Genomic DNA, 20,852 nt, shown 5'->3' on the forward strand with positions numbered 1-20,852 from the left:
ATTCTAATAAAAACATATTAATACTTTCGATTTTATTAAATAAATAAATATGTGTGAAAATATATTAGAAAGTTTATTATTCTGAGTTACAAACAAAGAAAAACATCCCATTCTTTGGCTTAAAATCATAAAATGGGAATCAAACGGGTCAAACACTTGTGCAAAAAATCTGTGAAAGTTCAAATACAGCGAATCTATAAATATATATTATGGTAGTAGAAAACAATGAACCCAACTACAAAGCCATGACATAATGTGTAGATGATACCATTTATGTGATGGTACTTTTTTGGATAGGTAAAGAATAGATGTTCCAACCAAACCGAAGACTTCCCTCGTCACATTACATCGACCCATTATGGGCTAACCGGGAACGTGCTCTTTATTTTGAAACAGTCCAACTACCGTCGTTGCCAATTTGAGATGGACCACCCATCACATTTCATTATTAATCAGCAACTTTCTCTAAGTTGGGTGAACAAAAATGTGCTTAAAACACGTAAAATTGTGATATCCCACTCCTGCATTGACCTGACCATTCCACCCACTTTGAATTGGGCGTGGGAGGCTCCTTCTTCCCCCCTTTTATATTTAACAGCTCATCACTTCCATTTCTTTAAATAATAACCTTCTTATTTCTAGTAAAACTTTAGTCTTTTAATTATTTTTCCTACATGTTTTAAATAATTATAAAAATGATGAAGAATATTTCAAATCAAAATAAGACTGTTTCTAACAACTATTTTCAAAATATTACCAAACTCTAAACGTATCCTTACTTTTGATAGGATGTGAAAGTAAGGGAGATGTCACCAGGTGGTGGAGGATTGGACTTTAGTTTTACTTGCAACGAAATCAAACCTGGATTTTTTGTTACAAGTGATCATCCATGAGCTTTCAAAATTACCATCTTTAAGAATGATATATAGAATATTTTACAGGTGAAAAACAATATCATACGTTACAAGTAATAGAATTTTCAATTCAAGCCTATAGCATCTGGGAAGAAAGGAAAAAGAAAAGAAAAAGAAAATTAAAAGAATAAATAATGTCTTCTTTCCCACGTATGTGCGTATGTTTTGCAAATCCAAGTTTGGTCACTCGATGCTGTGACTCGGTATGAATGACACAAGGGTCCAATGAGTTGACTCCTCGGAGAAGCCGAGTCAAGCCCCCCCCCCCCACCTTTCCTCATTTCCTAGCTCGACCTGATCTATTGGAAGCGTAGGTGCCATGTTGATGGTCCCAGAAGTCTCCCAAAAACGTCTTCGCCGCATCCAAACTGGGATAATATGTGGGTTCCATGAAGATTTGAGACAACGAGTCCGTTGAATCGGAACTCAACAGTGGCCGGCTCACCCTCGCTTCCGAACTTCCCATGACCATCACCATCACTTGCTTATATGCATAGAAAAACCTCTTCAATGCTGATTCAATCGCCTGCAAAGCCTGAAGCAAATGAATCTTCTCCGACCCTACCTTTTCGCGGTACAGCTTCATCACTGCCTCCTGAACCCTTGGCCCTCCCTTTGGATCCACCTCAACGCCCAAGAGGTAGGGAACCTTGTGTTTCAGATCTTTTGACGATTTCGTGATCTCAACGAGTCCTCGTGATCTGAAGCAGAATGGTTCTGATTCCGGCGAGGATTTGATCGAGAGCTGCTTCTTCAGCCTGAGAAAATCGTCCGGGTCCATTAGGAGATGGAGGTCTTCGATGTCTGCCAGAAGTTTCCAGATTCGTTCCAGCAACCAACAGTCGCTTGAGGCTTTTTCCAAGTCTCTCTCCTCGATTCTCTCTGCTATCCGTTTGAGAAGCTGTTGCGCTGTGTAGATCCATGACTCCAAGATCTGGGAAGTGGTGTACAGCGTCTGGTTCTCATAGTTCTCGACGTGATCGTACGGATTCCTCTTCAGAGAATGAAGCTCTGATGGCTTGCAGACTAGGTCGTACTCCAGGTTTGGCTTCCCTACGAGGTTCGGTTCTCCCAGACCTAGCGTGTACGGACACCCTCGCATCTCGCATTCAATCGAGTACATGATTTTCTGTGCAATATCTTCCGATTTCGGCCACGTGGCCAGCCTTGGAAGCAAGCTCGCTTCGCTGGTTCGGCTCACCACCGGTGTCGCTCCCGGAACCTTCCAAACCTCCGCGCAGCTCCCATCGCGAGCCAAAACGCCGTTCGATAAGCTTAGATCAGAGATGGGTGCAGTTCCACGCATCTCCCCTTCTTCTTCCTCCTCCTCGCACAAGATCGCTACGAGCTGAATCTGATTGGTCGTCAAGGACTCGAGCCTCCGCTTCCACTCTCGACGATTTGCGTACGGTCTGGGGTCTGACAAAACGGTGGAAACGAACCGGAAGGTGAGCTCCAACGCTTGCAAAGCCGGCCTGATAAGAGACTCATTCTTCCAATTCGGAAACTCTCTCGAATCCCATAGCTTCTTAAGCTCCGACAGCCGGAGGTAGTACTCGTACGCTGAACATTCAGGCGAAGGAGCGGACGATAAATCACCGGCACGAAACGCAGAGGGGATCGAAACCTGAAGCTTATTTGAAAATTTGGGCGACTTTTTGGGCATATCAGGTGAGACCATTTTCGCTGTGCAATCTAAATCAACCATGTTTAGGAATAGAAGTGAATGAAAACCGTCGACAACTTGTATTATCTGGTTTGCTCTAATTGAGGAGGCGAAGAGATGGAGGTATTTATAGGGGCAAAAGAGGGTCGATGAGAAAAGCGTGTGAAAACTGGAAAGAAGGCTCACGAAGAAGGAGGAATTTCAAAGTCGCCGCGCAGTGAATAGAATTAAAAATTAAATAAATAAATAATAAAGCACCTGATGCTTATCCATTAGCCATGCATCAAGATGCTTGTACCTTGATCACCAAACTACCCTTGTAGGATGCCGTCAAGGTTTGCACCCTGCGGATTGAATCGTTGAACTTGGACCATGATCATCTTCAAAATTAGTCCGCCGAGGAGGCAAGTCACTAACCACACTCGTTCGGATTTTTCCTAAATCTCTAATCACATGGCGACACGTGTTAGGCCAATGGTGTGGTTCCCATACTCTGGTGTTTTCCTGGGATGATTCCGCAATCCTCAGTGTTCCACAATCAGTCCATTCGTTGAAAGGTCACAGCTGACTGACCCAATTAGGGATATAAGTGCCCCTGATTCTCCCCCATAATTACAGCTTTGACAGTGTGGGACTCCGGTGCGTCCGCCCTTTCAGGGGAAAACGACCTGGCGTAAATGGTTAAGAGAGGAGGGGAAAATTGAAATTTTACCGCAGCGCTTAAAGAGCCTAATTGAATTCCTTAGAAGTTACTTCATTTGTTGAATTATTTCTAAGGAAGATATGCACCGTGTGTTACATGAATACCAATTCATTTATGGTCTTGTTAATTAATGATAAATGATAATTGATAATTGATAGAAAGTTCAAAAGAGACGTTGGTGTTTGGGGTGGAATCACAACAATTCTCATGCTTGTTTGACCACGATAAATGGCTTAATGGAAGGCGCAGTTGGCTGGTTTTGGTAAGTTAATTTGTCGACCAAGCCATCCTCCTAAAAAGCATCAAATCTAGCACAACTCTGTTTTCACTGCCGCACAACATGGCACTTGCAGTGGACTTCACCCACTATGCATGAATGTGCGAGTGCAACATCCATCCACATTAAATGCATCGTGATTATTGACTGCCTTTGGATTGTCAAATATTACGTCCAATATCATGTCCGGATTCGTTCTAACTTCTAACAAGTAAATGCTGTTCAGCCTAATTGCCTAACCACGATAAAGGGTGGCTTCTGTTCCTGTAGATGATCCTTTGGTACAGTACTGATTTATGAAAAGTGACCATATATGGGTTACTATGCTGTGACTTGTTAAGTTGGGTTGGTGGGATGTGGATAACTCTCTAACTTTGTCTCCTTGCTGAAATTTCAGCCTTTCTAAGGGTGGCGGCAGAAAGAAGATTCATTTCATCCTTCCCTGCTAATCCACTTGCTTGGACTCGTTCTCCGCGTTTACGCCTTCAAATTCGCTAATCCCTTTGCCATGGTTGGGGCCACGTGTCCTCATGATTCCTCTCTCGCCGTAGTGGCGTCCAACTCGGCATCTCCTCTCCGCCAGCCTATCACGCGGCCCAGCATGTGACCTGCTTCTACCACCGACACCTGGCATCCCCTTCTCCTCTGCCCGCCCTTCTGTAGCTACTCTTCCACCTGTCTCCTGTCTGGATATATCTGGACACATCTGAGTCGTTTGGCGGTGCCACCCAGCCGCTGCGATTGCGCCACGTGGATGCTACAGTCACACTCTCCCCATTATTTGGCTTCCACGTCTTCCGTTGCCCTCCAAAGCCACAATCGAATTAAATACAGAATTCTTTTTATTTTGATTTTTTTAAAAAAAAAAATACTGGTAAATGGTGATTTGACTATGAAGGCAGTCAAAGGCGAGCTGCACCGGTTTCCTAACGAGGAAGCAAGCTGGCATTGTGACGAAACATGGGGTGGGGGTGGGCAGCAGCGCTAACGTGCGCCGGTAAGTGATCAATCTCACCATCCCTCCCTTTTTTTTAATGTTATAGATGGAATAGATAGGGAAGAATCTTGAATTGTTCAATTTCTTGTTTATTTTGGTTTAGATAACTTGGAAGATTCCACGAAGCGGATAATTTTACACGTCCGCAGAGTCCGTTGAACCACGTGGCAAAGTTATAAAGATTTTATTTATAGATAAAATTTAAATTTAAATATAAAAAATAATTTTTTCAATTAAATAATTTTATGTATAGTATAAATTTTTTTAAATATTTATCTTTTCAATTATTATACAGAAAAAAATCCTTATTGTAAAAATAAAATCTAATCTAATTTTACGAATAATTATTAAATAAATCTTTTCGGAAAAAAAAAAAAAAAAAACAATTTTGAGACTCCTTTCTTTCTCCTATCCCGGTTTTCAAATATAGAACAGGACATTCCATTTTTTGAATGATACCAAAATTATGCGTGGAGAATTCATTGTGTTGTCCCCGTCAATCTCTAGCTAATCCTAATATGCCCTTTTGTGCTGTGCTTAAAACACAAAAATTAACTACAAACCAAAAATAAAATAAAATTGAGAATATTGTTGAAAAATCCAAATCAGTTAGTTTGGTCATATCCATTATTTTATGAGACACCCAAATTTAGATCCCATAAGTATTGACGGAAGGGAACTGGGTGTAGCCTGTAACCAACCATAGAGGGCGGAGAATGAAGGAAAAAAGAGAGGTATGATTCTACTGGTTGAATGTCCCCGTCACAACATCATACATAGAGTGTACGCAATACAATACAAGGAACATGATATGATATGATATTGAAGAAAGTAACGCAATCCTATCCTTTGTCCACTGTTAAGAGTTCATCGTCATCTCACAACTTACACCGACTTAATTTAAAATTATAAGAATTGTGCTATGATCGTGATTTCCTCGTAACCAATCCAACCTAGTCCTTCTAATTAATTCCAAAAGTCATGCGCACATTCCATATATAAATAATATGAAAGATTAAAGAAAGGAAAAGTCAGCGGCGGGCTTTGTGACACGAGTAATTGTCTGGTTTAGGTGGAGAAACAAGGGCGTGATGTTTGGAGTTTGACGACAATATTGAGGTAAAAATGTTTGAATTCAATTACAATATACATTCAATTCTTATCTGCAATTCAAATGTCATAATTTTGGGTATTATTATTTTTCTTTTGATATATAATTTTTATTTGATCAATATCAATAACGTTTGGGTAGATGAACATTACCTATTAGTGATGTGACTTAAGTCCTCTCTATTTAAAGGTCAGAAATCATTGAAATGACGTTAATTTATACCCATTGAAATGGAAATGGGAGCCATGTTTCAAGGTTTTGAAACACCCGCTCCATCCTTATCCACTTGCTTTACAAGTTCCGAGTACAAATTTCCTAGTTTTTTTTTGTCTGTACATACGCAAAATCTATCTTGATAGATATGATTCTATCTATGCGTGAAATAGGAAATAAGCATATCCCAACCCGCACCCGCTATCTTCGTGTGGCTTGCAAGTAAGGGAGTCTCAAGTCGGGTGTGTGGAGTTGGTGGCTCAAGTGCCTAGGAAACGTAAAGGCTGTTTAGCCCCCATGAGTCATGACATGAGTGGATGGTAGAGTTGCCACTTCCATACAGAACTCACGAATCATGATAAAACCGAAGATTAGATGTTGCTAAATTGACAACCACTTATGTTGGATATGCCTTACGTATTTGTCGATTTCAATGTAACCAAAATGAAAAATATGAGAAAATTGTTCTTGAGAGCCGATTTACCATTAGTTTCGAAAGAGAAAATAGCTTTTATTATACATATATATCCAATTCCAATGCCAGGTCAACAAAAGAATTGGCGAGCAGAGTCAGGTTGGAACAAACCAAGTATGCACCCATCACAAAATTAATCAATCATGGTTAACGCAAACAAATTATTTGTTAATTTGAAATATCGAACATGCAAACCAACAATTCCTAACTACTCATATTAATCTACTCAAGCCCAAAGCCCAAATAAGTGTTAAAAATATAATAATATATATTTAAATTCATATTCACACCTAGTTCAAAAAGCAATTTACTCTGTTTACTCAGAGTGTACCAGGGAGGCAAACTGGGTAGGATGCATCATCCAGTGCACAACAAAAAGGGAACAAATGCTTTCTTTTATAAGGTAAAAAACGTTCTAAAATGTACACAGCTCAGTGTCAGATCGAAGACACAAAACTCCAAACGCTCGATAAAAGATTAAATCATCACAATTTTACTGGGAATATTAGACTATTTTTTGTTATACAAAGTAGTAAAAAAATGCTGATTTATAAGGAAAATTGAATGCAATCAAAGTAATTAACAAATTTATGCATTTTTAACTTATTTAATCTTTATACAAAAAAAAAAGTGAAATAAATTTTAAAAAACATGAAAAATATCAATTCATTAAATTTAAATCCACTTTTCTTAATCAAATTAATTAACAAATTCATATATTTTTAACTTAATGCTAAGGCATGACTAAGAATTCTAAATCAGAATATTTCTTAACAGCCAAACTAACATGATGCTATAAATTATGAGACAAAAAAATCTTCCTCAGGAAAGAAATCAACAAAAGCATAGTGATAGTAGAGCAAGACACGATATCAAAAAACAATAACGCAGAGTTCAGAATTGTCAAGTTTAACCATAACCATCATAAACTTAGTCGAACAAACTGAAACCCATATCATCATCAGACTCTTCCTGTGGCTCTTCCTTCTTTTCTTCCTCCTTAGAAGCAGCAGGAGCAGCACCGGCATCAGACGCTGTAACCGGGGCCGTTGCAACAGCAAACTTACTAGGATCCTGCATTCATTTTCGCTCAAAACAGTCACTAAACTGCTAAAAACGATTTCAGGAGCAATAAATTTAATTGACAATAATAAACAATATCATTGCATACCTTTAAGTACTCCTTCACTTTATCTGCCTGAGGGAAGGAATACTCGGTTGCAACAGCGACAGCAAGAACATTCTTGTATGCATTGATGAACATGTGGGGTGCAGCTGCTAGGGTTGGATATGAGATAGCCAATGAAAGTGAGGTAACCATGGAGACACCAGCTGCAAACTTCTCAATGAGATCCTCTTCTGTAAGATCAAGCACCTCAGGGCTGAAAACTGAGCCATTGTCATAAACAGACAGCACAACAAGACCATAAGAGAAGGGTCTTATCCCAAGCTTGGCAAGCAGGGCTGCTTCAGAAGAGCCCACCTTGTCACCCTTTTTGATAAGCTCCACAGGGGTGATAATTTCAACAGTACCCTTGTTAATCTTGGTAGGAATATTAAGCACCTGAAAAGAGGTAGGTTGCCTGAGAAACAACTCAGCCAGGCCAGAAGAAAACACAGAATTTTCATTGCTTGACTACAAACCTGGAAGAAAGAGGTCTGGGAAGGGTCGAGTCCAGTGTTACCAGGTGGGACAATGACATCAATAGGAGCAACTAATCCAACACGAGCAGGAGCTCCAACCTATCAAATTATAAATAAAACATGATAAACAGGTATCATAAGCACAAGAATTATACAGACCCACCAAATACACTGATGTTCATCAAGTGTCAACAGCATAAAACTAAAGAAAAAAGTGCAATAGTGCACTACTGTAGTTCCATATTTTTAAAATTTGTAAGCATTTATGCTATTCCAAGTACCACAATCTACATCTTAATCACCATTCACTCATGTAAAGCAAAGATGTAACCCCAAGACATTATGATTGATCAGCTTTTGAGTAACCCACAAGTTGGCAAAACTGAAGCATAACCCACCTAGTATTAATAACTCATTTTTAGAAGCAAGATTACTCTAGCCAGAGTTCTACATTCCTCAGTATTGTCATTTCAGAAGAAAAGGCTACAGGGGTTAATACACCAAAACAATCCGTCGCTATTCTAATTCTGCATTCAGGGTGAGTTTTGAGTAACAATTTTCTTCATTCAAATAGGGGTCCTGTTGTGTACCAATTCGTTATGTCCATAACGAAAGGCACCAATAAGCAAGTATTGCCTCGTGTGTAATTCAGGTCGATTGCTTTGTCGCTCATGTGGTGGTGCCATTCTTTTGTACCTAGTCTCATATAATTGTACCTAGTCTCAAATGTTTGTAAACAGCCCAAAATTTAATCATATGCTATGAATGACCCGCATTTAAACTGTCCTTCGAATTGGTACTTATACTTATTCGGTAATTTAGATTTTTTCTCAAAAGAATATTAAAAAGAAAAAAAAATCAAGACACAGCACCAAAACTGCACCTTGTACTTCGCAACCTCTTCGCTGACCTCCTTCAAATCACCCTTTGTGAAAATCAGACCCACATTACCCTAATTGGAGAGAGAACAACAAGACAAACAAAACTTAGTAAACAAAAAATCATTCCTAGGAAAAAGAAGAAAGACGACGATAGTGAAAACATACCACGAGAAGAGGAATGAGATTGAGGAAAGCCGTGTTTCCAGTCTTCTCAGCATGAAGCCTAATGGAACGCTTCATCATGGTATTCTTACCCATCAGAACAACAGAATCTCCACGCAGACCCTTGCGAATGTTCTGCAACTGGTTGGATCCAACATTGTCAGCGGCAGCGATCAGAATCTGACTGTACTCATCCAGAAGCTGGCACAGCTTCTGGTCGTATGCGATCTTCTTGTCGGCCTTGGATGGTTTCACCGCCATTGAGGAAGACTCGAGAGTTTCAGATGAACTGATAAACAAACAAAAGGAAAAAACCCTAAGCAAAAACGAGGGCCAAGACGAAGCTCTAGCTCTGTCAAGGCGGACAGCAATACGACGCCGTCTCTTTAACCTCTCCCTACACAAGATCTACAGCCGCTTCTCAGAAACCCTAGACCTGGTTTTTGCTTGCAGTAGGGTTTCCAATGGACATCTCTCCACCATATTATACTCCGAAAATAAACCTAGATCCAACGGCTGATGTTAATATGGGCCTCAATGGCCCAAGAAGGCCCATGTAGCCGGGCCTGTGGGAGGATCTTTTGCTGGGCCTGCGACTAGTAGACACCTCTCTCCCTCCGGTGTTTATCTGACTATCGATCGTAATTCTCCGATGGGAAAGAAGGGTGAATGTCTAAGTGGGTTAGTGAGAGAGTTTGTTTGAGAACCAAATTTTTGCTTTAGTAATTGCATCAAACAAAAGAAGATTCGGATTGGAAGATATGGTTTTTAGTTTTTACACTTTAGTTTGTTTTACTAGTGTAAATGTATTTTAAAATTAGCAATAATATTTATACTGAAGGAAGTAGGAAGTACTTTATTTTCTTATTTTTCATCTTGCTATGACAAATGTCATCAATCATCATGCCCACTTGAAAGCATAATTTTCACTTTTGAGTTTTGACTGGCAAATAATCATCACCACTAATAGGCTCAACTAAGTCTCTACTATAGGCCCGAAATTGCATCCATCTCGGGTGCCCAAATGTGCCAAATTTTCCACCCATGAGGTTTAGGGGTCGAAGTTTTTTACCTTAAAAAGGGACAACTCATCTAATATCTACATACGCTATTGAAGTCATCAGTATTAGTGTGCTTAAAAGTTAAATCACACAACACCACATTTCCTAAATTATTTTGAAATAATAATAGATACTGAAGTTATAATTTTGATTTTTATTGGGTTGTGCCAATACAAAATAGAATTCTTCCAATCTTAATTTGAACAGCTTCTCCGAAACCCAAGACCGGCTCAAACGGGCCTCCATCCAGCACTCGGTGTTTAATGGCTGCTGTTAGTATGGGCCACCATGGCCCAACTATGCCCATATTTCATGGGCTCTGGCCTGCTCGACGATTTTTTGCTTGGTCCCGCTTTCTTTTTGTCATCGACGTCTACATTTCTCCCCCTCCGGTCACTGTGACTGACTATCCGTTGCAATTTCCGATGACATCGTCCGGAGTGTCTAGTTATCGAGATCGGACGTCGGAATTTCGATCTCTCTCTGGAAGAATGAAGAAGATCGGTGGAATGGCCGTTGCAAATCATGCTGAAGATGATCCAGCAACATCGAGATCATTGGCTTCGGCATCATCACGATCCGAATTCAACAAAAAGGCTTCACGAATTGGGTTAGGGATCCACGAGGCATGTCTCAAGATCTCCAGGCTTGCCAAATGTATGCCCATCGCCTTCCTTATTTTCCTTCCATTTGTTAGTTTCAATTGAATCTTTGATAATTTATCGTTTGTTGTGCGAGAAAACGAAAGCAGAGGCATAGGATTTTGAATTTTATCTTTTTTTTGTTTTTCTATGTTTTCTTAGCAACGAAACGCCTTGCATAAAGAATCCAATGATTTGCTTGTCTTATTTGAGAATTAAGCTAACGAGAGAATCTAATACAAAATTTCAATCCCTTTTTGGTGAAGTTAGAGAAAAGGATGCAAGAATTTATCAACTATACCTCACTTCCAACATCCAAGCAGATTATGACGAAGTAAATAAATAAATAAATAATCTATCTTGGGATAGAGGTTTGAGCAATCTGCAGAACTAACCTAATTCACATGCTGGGGTAGCAATTTCCATCGCCGCCAGCAAGCCAAGTGGTTTGTACCGGGTGAGGCAAATCAGCAGATTGAGACTTACCGGTGTATGGATTGGGGTGAAAATAAGTGCTAGCATTACAAGCTCAAGATGTCAATCAGTGAGCTACAAACCTGAAACTAAAATATCTATTTTATTAAAACCGAACTTCAAATAGTAGCTGCTGCTCTTGTCTTACGTTGAAGAGTTGGATCTCAGGGCTACCTTACTCTGCATTTTGTATCATCATGTGCAATTTCCCTAAATCTTGTTTTCATAGGCCATATTTTGGAGTTGTTATTTCAAAAAGTCTGACTCATTAGGTTTGATATTGGGCCTGGAAAGAGTTCAAATTATTTCTGTTACATGTTGTTGTGCTGACATTAAGTTTTGTGTTTTACATTTGCATCAACTTGCAGTGGCAAAAAAGTCATCAATGTTCAATGACCCAATCATGGAAATACAGGAACTAACTGCCTTGATAAAAGATGATATTACTGCACTCAATATAGCAGTTTCAGATTTGCAAACCCTTCAAAACCTTGAGATAGCTGATGGAAATTACTCTGATGATAGAGTCGTCCATTCAAATACTGTTTGTGATGACTTAAAGAACAAACTTATGGGGGCTACTAAACAGCTCCAGGATGTGTTAACAACTAGAACAGAGGTTAGTGCTGAATGGAATGGTGAATGTTCTTTGTTTTGCTTATCAGTTTTGCTTAGCCTTTTCTTACTTGTATACAGCATTTCTATCATCCTGTATACCTTTTTTTTACAGAATATCAAGGCTCATGAGAATAGGAAGCAGATTTTTTCCACAAATGTATCCAGAGAAAACCCTTTTCAGCAGCATGCAAAGACTGTGACTGAGCCACCTCCTTGGTCAAGTTTATCTAAGACATCTGGGAATTTGCAACCATCAGTGTGAATATTTCTTCTTAATTCAACTTTTTTTTTTAATAAGCAAAAAGAATACTATTAACAAAGCCTAATCAAAAGCATTTCTTTGAAACTTTATATTTTATATATATATTGATAGGCAAAGATGAAATATATTAACAGAGCCTAACAAAAGGGCACACAAAAGCATAAATGGTATATTCAAGGGCGCCAAAAGGCCCAAAAACAGCAGAACTTTATGTTAGATATATGTTTTACTGCTTTAGCATGAATTACGTTTTCTTTGTTCTTCCTTTGCTATCAATGTCAAAGACAAGATGGTTGCATGAGTTTTTGTTTCATCTTTGTTCCACTGGGGATGAGATAATCCTTTGTGTTCTTTCATGCTGCCATATCATTCATTGTTTTTATTATGTAAAGAAGTAATGAATGTTTTCTTTTTGTTGTTCCTTTCCTGTCTTTCTCTGACCAGGTTGTCGTCAAATGGAGTTCAAGTTGGCAACCAACTGAGGTATGTTTTATGCCATTATTCATGCCCTAGTCATACCAAGATCAGTTTTAATCTTCATATTTTTGTTAGTGGAGCATGCATTCTGTTGCTTGACCATGTACTCTGATTCGGATGCAATATTATCATAGTATCTTTCTGAAATATGAATCATTAACTTACAGAAACTCAATTTTTCCTATTGATGTTCCCATTGTTTTGAACATGTCTGAAAAACTTATTTTGTATCTCTGGTCTTATATTTATTTATTGTCCATCTTCAGTCAACAATGATATGACTGCAAATTTCTGATACTAGTGCAACCTAAGTTATCTGACTTCAGAACTAATTAAATGGATTTAATTTGTGATTTGAATGTTCCATCTCTTTGTGTGCTTGTTACTGGATGCTGGCAGAACTCACTCGAACTTTCCTGCATTCACCTGAGCATTTAATTTCCTTTTGATTTACCGAATCCATTTGTTCAGCCCTCTGATGGAATTTTATTTGGATCAAGTTGGAGAAAAATATGGTACTTTTTTTTTTTTTGATAAGTAAAAGAAGTATATTAAACGAAAAGAGGAAACACCAAAAACCGGTGCCCTCTAGGTATACAGGTAGTATACACACTACCTTCCCTAACTAGGAGCCTATCCAGTCTACAAAACTTACAAGTGAAGAATGACTCTCTGCTAGGGAACCCCTGACCCAAAACCAAAGATTACATACAAAAGAATATTTCAACCTTTGAAGCGAAAGGTTCTCATCCCCAAACGCTAACCTATTTCTCTCCTTCCAAACTGACCAAAAAATACATAAAGGGGCCATTTGCCAAGCCTTCTTGCGTCTTTTCTCCACAAACCCTCCATTCCACCCAAGAAGGGTTGTCTTAACTGTACATGAAAGAGTCCAAGATATTCCAAAAAGAGAGAAAAGGAGGTTCCATAGGACCCGCGTCTTGACACAATGCAGTAGAAGATGATCCACTGTTTCTTCTTCAGATAGACAGAGGAAGCACCTGTTTGCCAAAGAGAAACCCCTCCTTTGAAGTTGCTCCTGTGTTAAAATTTTACCCCAAGAAGCCTCCCAAGCAAAGAAAGCTACCTTGGGAGGCACTCTTGCCCTCCAAATTCTTTCACTAGGGAACAAAGAAAGGCCCCCCTGCTCCATCATAGAATAAAGGGATCTAACAGAGAAGGCCCCATTTTTTGAAGCTGTCCATATCATTTTATCTTCCTCCTCCCTCTGAACCCTGAAAGCTTGGATCTTCTGCAACAACCGCTCCACTAGATCAATCTCCCAATCGTTAAACGCCCTTGCAAAGAGAGGAGTCCATCCACTCCCATCACCAACAGGATTCCACACCTCCGAAACCCAAGCATTCTTCGACATGGACATGGAAAAAAGAGATGGGAAGGACTCACAAAGAGGCCCATCACCACACCACTTGTCTTTCCAAAATTTCACTCTTTGCCCATTACCCAAATGGAAAGCTACCCTGCCATCAAACAGCCCCCACTTCTTCCTAATTGCTTTCCAAAGACCAACACCGTTTCTTCCCATCACATCCCGAGTACACCAGCCCCCCTCCTCTACGCCATACTTGAGGCTAATTACATTCCTCCACAACGCATCTCTCTCATTAGCAAACCTCCAATTCCACTTACACAAAAGGGCGTTATTCATCAAAGATAAATTTCTCACCCCTAGTCCACCTTTTCTTTTCTCCAAGCATACCAAGTTCCATCTTACCAGGTGAGGTTTATGGGCTAAAGTTCCCCCACCCCACAGAAAATCCCTCTGAATTTTCTCTAACCTCAACCTCACTTTTCTAGGCAAATGAAAGAGAGACATCAAATAAATAGGCATACTGGACATAGTGCTTCTAATTAGGGTGAGTCTTCCCCCCTTAGATATGTACTGCCTCCTCCACATAGCAAGCCTTCTACGAAAACGCTCTTCAACTCCGTCCCACACCGCCACAGAGTTGAAAGCTGCCCCAAGGGGCATTCCCAAATAACTAGAGGGTATCCCTCCCACTTTACACCCCAACTCCAAAGCCAAACCATCTATATTCAGCACCCTTCCAACCGGAATCATCTCACTCTTCTCTAAGTTAATCCTCAAACCCGAGCACGCCTCAAACCACATAAGAAGCCAACTTAGATATGTCATCTCGTCTGAAGATTCTTCACAAAAAACCAACGTATCATCCGCAAACAACAAATGCGATATATGCATCCCCTCACCCCTCCCTCCACTCACCTTCCACCCAGATAAATACCCCCCACTAATAGCCCTTCTCATCATACTGCTAAAAACCTCCATGGCGATCACAAACAAATAAGGTGAAAGGGGATCTCCTTGTCTTAGCCCCCTCGTACTTTGGAAGAAACCGGAGGGAGACCCATTAATTAACACGGAGAACTTCACTGTTGAGATACACCAATCAATCCACTTTATCCATCTCTTTCCAAACCCCATCTCTTTAAGAACAGCCAGCAAAAAGCTCCAGCTAACACGGTCATAAGCCTTCTCTATATCCAACTTGCACAACACCCCTCCCACATTGTCTTTCAATCTTGAGTCCACAGCCTCATTTGCAATCAGCACTGCGTCCAAAATCTGTCTACCCTCCACAAAGGCATTTTGAGACTCTGAGATCACTTTCCCCAACACCTTTTTAATTCTATTGGCTAACACCTTGGCCAGCAGCTTATAGAGGCTGCCTACAAGGCTGATGGGCCTAAAATCTTTCAAATCTTCAGCTCCTCCCCTCTTTGGGACTATAACAAGGAATGTTGCATTTAGAGATTTTACAAATCTGCCCCTCTCGTGAAATTCCTTGAAAAAGCCCATTATTTCAACCTTTACTAACTCCCAACTGAACAACCAAAAGGCCATGGTGAAACCATCCGGGCCGGGGGCTTTATCCTTGCCTAGATCTGAAAGTGCCGCGAATACCTCCCCTTCCGTAAAAGGAATTTCCAGCCCCTCAGCCTCACAACTGTCTAATCTCATGAAGGACAACCCCTCAACCCCAGGACGCCACCCCCCTTCTTCAGTATACAGATTTTTAAAAGCACCCACCACACTATTTCTTAAATCTAACTCCTCCGTATGCCAACAATCATCCACTTTCAGCCTAGACAACCAATTCCTTCTGCTATGCGCGTTCGCCATCCTATGAAAGAATTTAGTATTATTGTCCCCCTCCTTCAACCACAATTCCCTTGATCTCTGTCTCCAAGAAATTTCTTCCCTCAGCACCCATGTCTTATAAGCCTCCTTAGCCTCCTTCCTGGCTTCACAATCCTCCAAACTCAGAGTTGATTGATTCTCCACTACATCCCAGTACGCCACCTGGCTAAGAGCTTCTCTCTTCTTAGCCTCAATTACCCCAAAAACTTCTTTATTCCAAGTCTTTAAGAGCCCTTTTAAGGCTCTTAATTTTGCATCCAAAACGAAGCTGAAAGACCCAGTAAAAGATAAGCTGCCCCACCACCTCTTCATCTGATCCATGAACCCCCTTTCCTCCAGCCACATATTCTCAAATCTAAAAGGTGACGGACCCCTCTTCAAACCTCCACCTTCAAGGAGGATAGGATAATGATCAGAAACTGGTCTAGCAAGAATCCCCTGCATGGCTCCAATAAACATTCTGTCCCACTCATCTGTAACTAGGAACCTGTCGAGCCTAGATTGAGACTGATTGTTTAACCCCCCTCGCCAAGTAAAGAAGCCCCCCTGTAAGGGGTAGTCCTTGAGCTCCAGATCCTCTACCACTTCATTAAATCTCCTCATTGATGCAGATAACTCACCCCCCCTACTGCGCTCTTCCGGGTATCTGATCATATTAAAGTCACCCCCCACACACCAAGGATCTCTCCATAACCCTTTTATAGACCCAAGCTCCTCCCAAAAAGCCTCCCTCTCCCTCCTGCACACCGGTCCATACACTCCGGTGAATACCCACCTCATCCCATCTATACAATTCTTGAACAGACAAGACACCGAAAACATCCCTTCTTCCACCTCCAACACATCAACCACTCTGTTGTCCCAAAACACCAGAACACCACCAGCTGCCCCCTTAGAGTTAATTGCTCTCCAATCAATGTGTCTTCCCACCCCAAGGCTGCGGACAATCCCCGTACTCATATCCTTGATTTTAGTCTCCTGCAGGCACACCACGTCCACCTTGTTGGATTTTATTATGGACTTGATGATTTTCCTCTTTTCACTATCATTTGCCCCTCTAACATTCCAAGATAAGATCTTTATCATCATTTAATCCCTGATCCTGAAGCCCCTCCGAACTTGCCTTCATTGGATGCCAACTTAGCTCTTTTATAGCTTACTGTCCATTCCAGCTTCTTTAATTCCCTGCTGGATTTTGACACCGATGACTTTGTCTTTTTATTCTCCCTATCCTGATTTTTCTTTTCAATTCTCCCCCTCATTCTCCTCAACAGGTAAAGAATTTCTTCCTCAAAACCAACTGTCGGCATACCCAAGCAGTGACTAAATTTTGCAAGGCAACTGGAGCTCCATTCTTCCTCTCCGTCCCCCACTTCCACCTGAAGGGCCATCGTCTCCACTAATGGGCTTTCTAAAACCCCTCCAAAAGGAACAATGGCTAGATCAGACCCATTTGCCTCACCACCCGATGCTCTCGGGGACAAGTTCCTATCTTCGAGGACCGAGAGGTCTACCATCCACTCTTCACGCGGAGAGTCTCTGCTCCTCGTTTCTTCCACGGCCTCAACCAGACCACTGTTAGCCCTCACCTTCCCCAACACATCATCATCCGACCCCAAGAAAGGAGAAGAAGGAGAAGAAGCCCCAAACCCCATAGAAAAGATAGGGAGTTTGAAGTTACGGGGGTACCTAGAAGCTTCATTCAAAAGCGCGTCGTCAGTGGACTTCAGGTGGCCGAGGGGTGGCTCCACGCCGCCGACGCTACCCGCGACCAGAGGATCCTTCTCCAGCTCCGCACGAGCCCCGACAGTCTCAGTGGAAGCCCTAGAAGGGTCGGGCTCCCTTAAAAAGTCCAAATGGGCCTCAGGCTTTAGAAGCCCAATATGCTTCTCATGCCCCTTGGTCCAGCCCGCTGACTTATGGCAGAGGGGAGACGGGCCCTCGGCCCAGCTCGCGTCTTCCTTTGTAAGCAGCCCACCAACTCCTTTTAAAAGAGCCCCTTTGCCAGCCATGGGCCCAGGCCCATTCCCTGAACAGCCCACTGCAGGGACAGCAGTCTGCCTGCCCCAATCTCTGTCCACTTTCCTTGTTTCACTGCCACACGCCACCTTCCCTTCAGCCCCCCTTTTTTGAAAATCAGCATGGGGCTCCCGTACTCCAGATTCAGCGCGTGAAGCTCCCCCACCTTCATCCCTAACCTCCCGCTCACTTCTCGTCTGCATCCTAGAGCTGGACCCAGCCTGCATCACCCTCGGTATGGCTTCCCACCACAAGCAAAGCTCCCACCTCGAGTTACCAGCCTCCACCTGCATCGACCCTAACCATTTCATTCCCGAATCTTTAACCATAATCCGAGCCCACTGCAGCTGAGAGAAGAGAGCCGTTTCCTCATCCACGGCTACAAACCCCCCACAGCAATCTCCAATACGCTTGAAAACCTCCCTACTCCAAAGATGAAGAGGAAGTCCTACAACTCTTACCCAGACTTCCTTAGCGTGGTTCTCTTTCCAAGTGCACCCCACTGCCGGTCCCCACCTTTGCAATATAAATTCTCTATCCTTAAAACGACTGCTCCCTCTAAGTAGCACCATATCAGCTTCCCATTTATGTTGAAACTCAAACAGCACCAGGGCCCCACCCAACCTGGATATTCTTAACTCCCCTTTCAGCAACCAAACCTCATACGCCCATCTCTTCAAAGAAGGCAATGACGGGATAGACTCAGGACTACCACCAAAACAACCCACCAGGCAACGCCCAAGCTGTTCCTCCCTATACCTTATTTCCTTTTCCCCTAGGTGCACCCTCATAGAGTCCACTGGCAGACCTTTCTTCCCTTTAACAACTTCTGCATACGAATCTGTCTCATTTTCTGAGGTATTGGTATTGCTTTCCTCCTTACCCATGGATGATACACACTGATAGCTATTCCTCACTTCTGTGGAAGAGACCCCAAGAGCCCTCAAATTCTTAGCCAACAAGAACCAACCCCCTACTAAGCCATTTCCTTCAGGAAATACTAGACAAAACTTTTTCCTTTCCACATCTCTTACCGAGCAGAGCAAAAATCTCCCAGCCACGTTAGAGCGACATTCTAGACTGAATTTTCTTGCACCTTCATCCCAGACTTTTAAAAGCTTGGAGTTAGATTCTCCTCTGCACCAAGCTTCCACCCCTTCCAACAGAAGGCTTAAACCTTTTTCTCCAAACCTTATCCAAGAGGAGAAGCCTTTACTCCTTTCCCAAATAGTTCCTCTCAACCTTCCTCTAACCTCTTCAATGGAAATTTCGAAAGACTTAGATTCAACAGCAAACCAACACTTACCTCCCTTCGAGACTCCATTGGAGTCCCTCACTCCCATACTCTTCAAAATTTTTAGACAAACCGAGGTCGGTTTTTAATCTCTAGAATTTCTTCTCAACAATAAAATATGGTACTTATTGATGTAAATAACTATTTATAGATAGATGTGCTCTGATGCCATGGTAACAGCTTGTATTAAACCTTGCCAAGCCAGACGAAGGTTAGCTGTGGACAACACACCATCCAACCATATGGAAGTGTCCATGTTACAGCAGGTGGTTCCACGACAGGAAAATTATACACAAAGCCGGGCATTGGCTCTTCAGAATGTCGAATCCACAATTTCAGAACTAAGCGGAATCTTTACTCATCTGGCTACAATGGTTGCACAGCAAGGGGAATTGGCGATCAGGTCTGCTCATCTTAGTTATGCATATGTTTCCTTTTTACACCCAAATTTTTTTTATCTGGCTTTTGAGGTCAACTAAAAGAAACTCCCTTGATGGATGGCATTTTTGAACTAGTGCCTGCTTACATATGCTGTACATCAAACTACATTGTTTTAAGCTGCTCTGTATTAATACCGCATGAATAATGTGATCAGGATTGATGATAACATGGATGAGTCGTTGGCAAATGTTGAAGGTGCTCAAAGTGCTCTATTGAAGCATCTAAATCAAATATCATCGAACAGATGGCTTTTACTCAAGATCTTTGCCATATTAATATTTTTCCTGATGATATTCATCTTCTTTGTGGTTTAATATGTTGTACTAAGAACTCACACTTGCATTTCTGCATGGGGTATCTCACCTTTCTTTACCATCAACAACTTGCTTGTCAGGCATAGGTTTCTCCATTATGGGGAGCAATTACGGTGCCCCATACCCTGTAAATTTAATTGGCACTCCCATTTTTCACTTATGTCTATAGCTTTCCCAGACATCTTTAGGGAAATACATAGCAATATCTATGGGGTTGCAGCCATATTGGAAGCAACTTTTACCCATCTAGTGAGCAAACTTTGATTCTATTTGTTACTGCATGTAATCTTGATTCTGAGTTCTGCAATATTATTTTGATAATCATGACTGCTCATCATTATTCCTTTTCTTTACTTTTCTGAGGAGTGTGTCCCCTTCTCCATTGAGTGTGGATGTATGCAGTTTGTGTATTTGCAAGCATTAATGACTTCAATTAAGTTGGTGTTTGGGCTTCGGAACCTTTAATTTCTTGCGCTGCCCCATGAGGATGAAATGCAATGGTTTGAATCTCCATGTATCCATTGACTGTTTTGCTATGGAGGGTTCAGGGCAGGAAACATCTGGCTTTGATTCAGATTTGAGAGCCAAAACCAAAATTAAATACTGTTTCCCCATCTTGAGGGAGGTGTTTCTCTAGTGGAATATCTATCCTAGCATGCATGCCTAGGTGACTTATTTATAGTTGTGGAGCTAGTTTTTTGGACGAGTGCATAGGCTTTAAAATGTGGAAAATGAACAAGTAGAATATTACATTTGTGCATGACCCATTTCCCACAACAATTTTACTGGTGCTGAAAATCATTGTCCAGAATTTTTGGACTGCCATACTTTTATGGTTAAGATCATCTAAAAGTCAGTTTTGAACTGCTGTAATAGCAAGTTTTGAGGTTGTTTACTCATGGAATATTTTCCCCTTTATCACTGATCTGAGTTTTCTCCTTTTTATATTATTTTCTTGTGTGTGGTCGGGGGTCTGCTTTGGTGCTGGGGAAGAGAGAACTCATCTTTAGTTGTATGCCCTCAA

General features: G+C 41.4%; 3 protein-coding genes across 5 annotated transcripts; 1 reads left to right on the forward strand and 2 right to left on the reverse strand.

Moving 5' to 3' along the window:
* Nucleotides 1-895: 895 nt before the first annotated feature.
* LOC100255226 (nematode resistance protein-like HSPRO2) lies at nt 896-2,947 on the reverse strand. The gene has a single exon (XM_002268484.5). It carries the CDS (start codon nt 2,620-2,622, stop codon nt 1,192-1,194), a length of 1,431 nt encoding a protein of 476 aa, XP_002268520.1. The 5' UTR covers nt 2,623-2,947; the 3' UTR covers nt 896-1,191.
* Nucleotides 2,948-7,122: 4,175 nt separating this feature from the next.
* Nucleotides 7,123-9,771, reverse strand: LOC100250067 (large ribosomal subunit protein uL10). The gene is made up of 5 exons (XM_002268609.4): nt 9,047-9,771; nt 8,884-8,952; nt 8,001-8,099; nt 7,528-7,920; nt 7,123-7,430 (listed from the first exon to the last, which is right to left on the reverse strand). The coding sequence occupies exons 1-5, from the start codon at nt 9,302-9,304 to the stop codon at nt 7,287-7,289; spliced, it is 963 nt and encodes a 320-aa protein (XP_002268645.1). The 5' UTR covers nt 9,305-9,771; the 3' UTR covers nt 7,123-7,286.
* A 534-nt stretch (nt 9,772-10,305) lies between these two features.
* On the forward strand, nt 10,306-20,165 carry LOC100244928 (syntaxin-31). Of its 3 annotated transcripts, none has more exons than XM_002268732.5 (6): nt 10,306-10,761; nt 11,588-11,838; nt 11,950-12,095; nt 12,544-12,582; nt 19,279-19,476; nt 19,669-20,165. In XM_002268732.5, exons 1-6 carry the CDS (start codon nt 10,368-10,370, stop codon nt 19,826-19,828), a joined length of 1,188 nt encoding a protein of 395 aa, XP_002268768.3. In that variant the 5' UTR covers nt 10,306-10,367; the 3' UTR covers nt 19,829-20,165. The 3 variants fall into 3 exon arrangements, with proteins under 3 accessions (XP_002268768.3, XP_059597407.1, XP_059597406.1); XM_059741424.1 differs by having other exon boundaries at nt 10,353-10,761; nt 19,275-19,476; XM_059741423.1 differs by having other exon boundaries at nt 10,353-10,761; nt 19,275-19,680.
* The last annotated feature ends 687 nt before the right edge of the window (nt 20,166-20,852 follow it).

This window comes from Vitis vinifera, chromosome 13, assembly GCF_030704535.1.
Source record: "Vitis vinifera cultivar Pinot Noir 40024 chromosome 13, ASM3070453v1".
NCBI lineage: Eukaryota > Viridiplantae > Streptophyta > Magnoliopsida > Vitales > Vitaceae > Vitis > Vitis vinifera.

Excerpts from the sequence above, each read along its gene's own strand:
- LOC100255226 (XM_002268484.5), bottom strand. The coding sequence starts at position 2,622 with ATGGTTGATTTAGATTGCACAGCGAAAATGGTCTCACCTGATATGCCC.
- LOC100250067 (XM_002268609.4), bottom strand. The coding sequence starts at position 9,304 with ATGGCGGTGAAACCATCCAAGGCCGACAAGAAGATCGCATACGACCAG. Across the intron at positions 8,100-8,883 it reads AAGAGGTTGCGAAGTACAAG|GTTGGAGCTCCTGCTCGTGT; the intron begins GTGCAGTTTTGG and ends ATAATTTGATAG. Across the intron at positions 7,921-8,000 it reads CCCAGACCTCTTTCTTCCAG|GTGCTTAATATTCCTACCAA; the intron begins GTTTGTAGTCAA and ends ACCTCTTTTCAG.
- LOC100244928 (XM_002268732.5), top strand. The coding sequence starts at position 10,368 with ATGGCTGCTGTTAGTATGGGCCACCATGGCCCAACTATGCCCATATTT. Across the intron at positions 11,839-11,949 it reads TGTTAACAACTAGAACAGAG|AATATCAAGGCTCATGAGAA; the intron begins GTTAGTGCTGAA and ends TTTTTTTTACAG. Across the intron at positions 19,477-19,668 it reads CAAGGGGAATTGGCGATCAG|GATTGATGATAACATGGATG; the intron begins GTCTGCTCATCT and ends TAATGTGATCAG.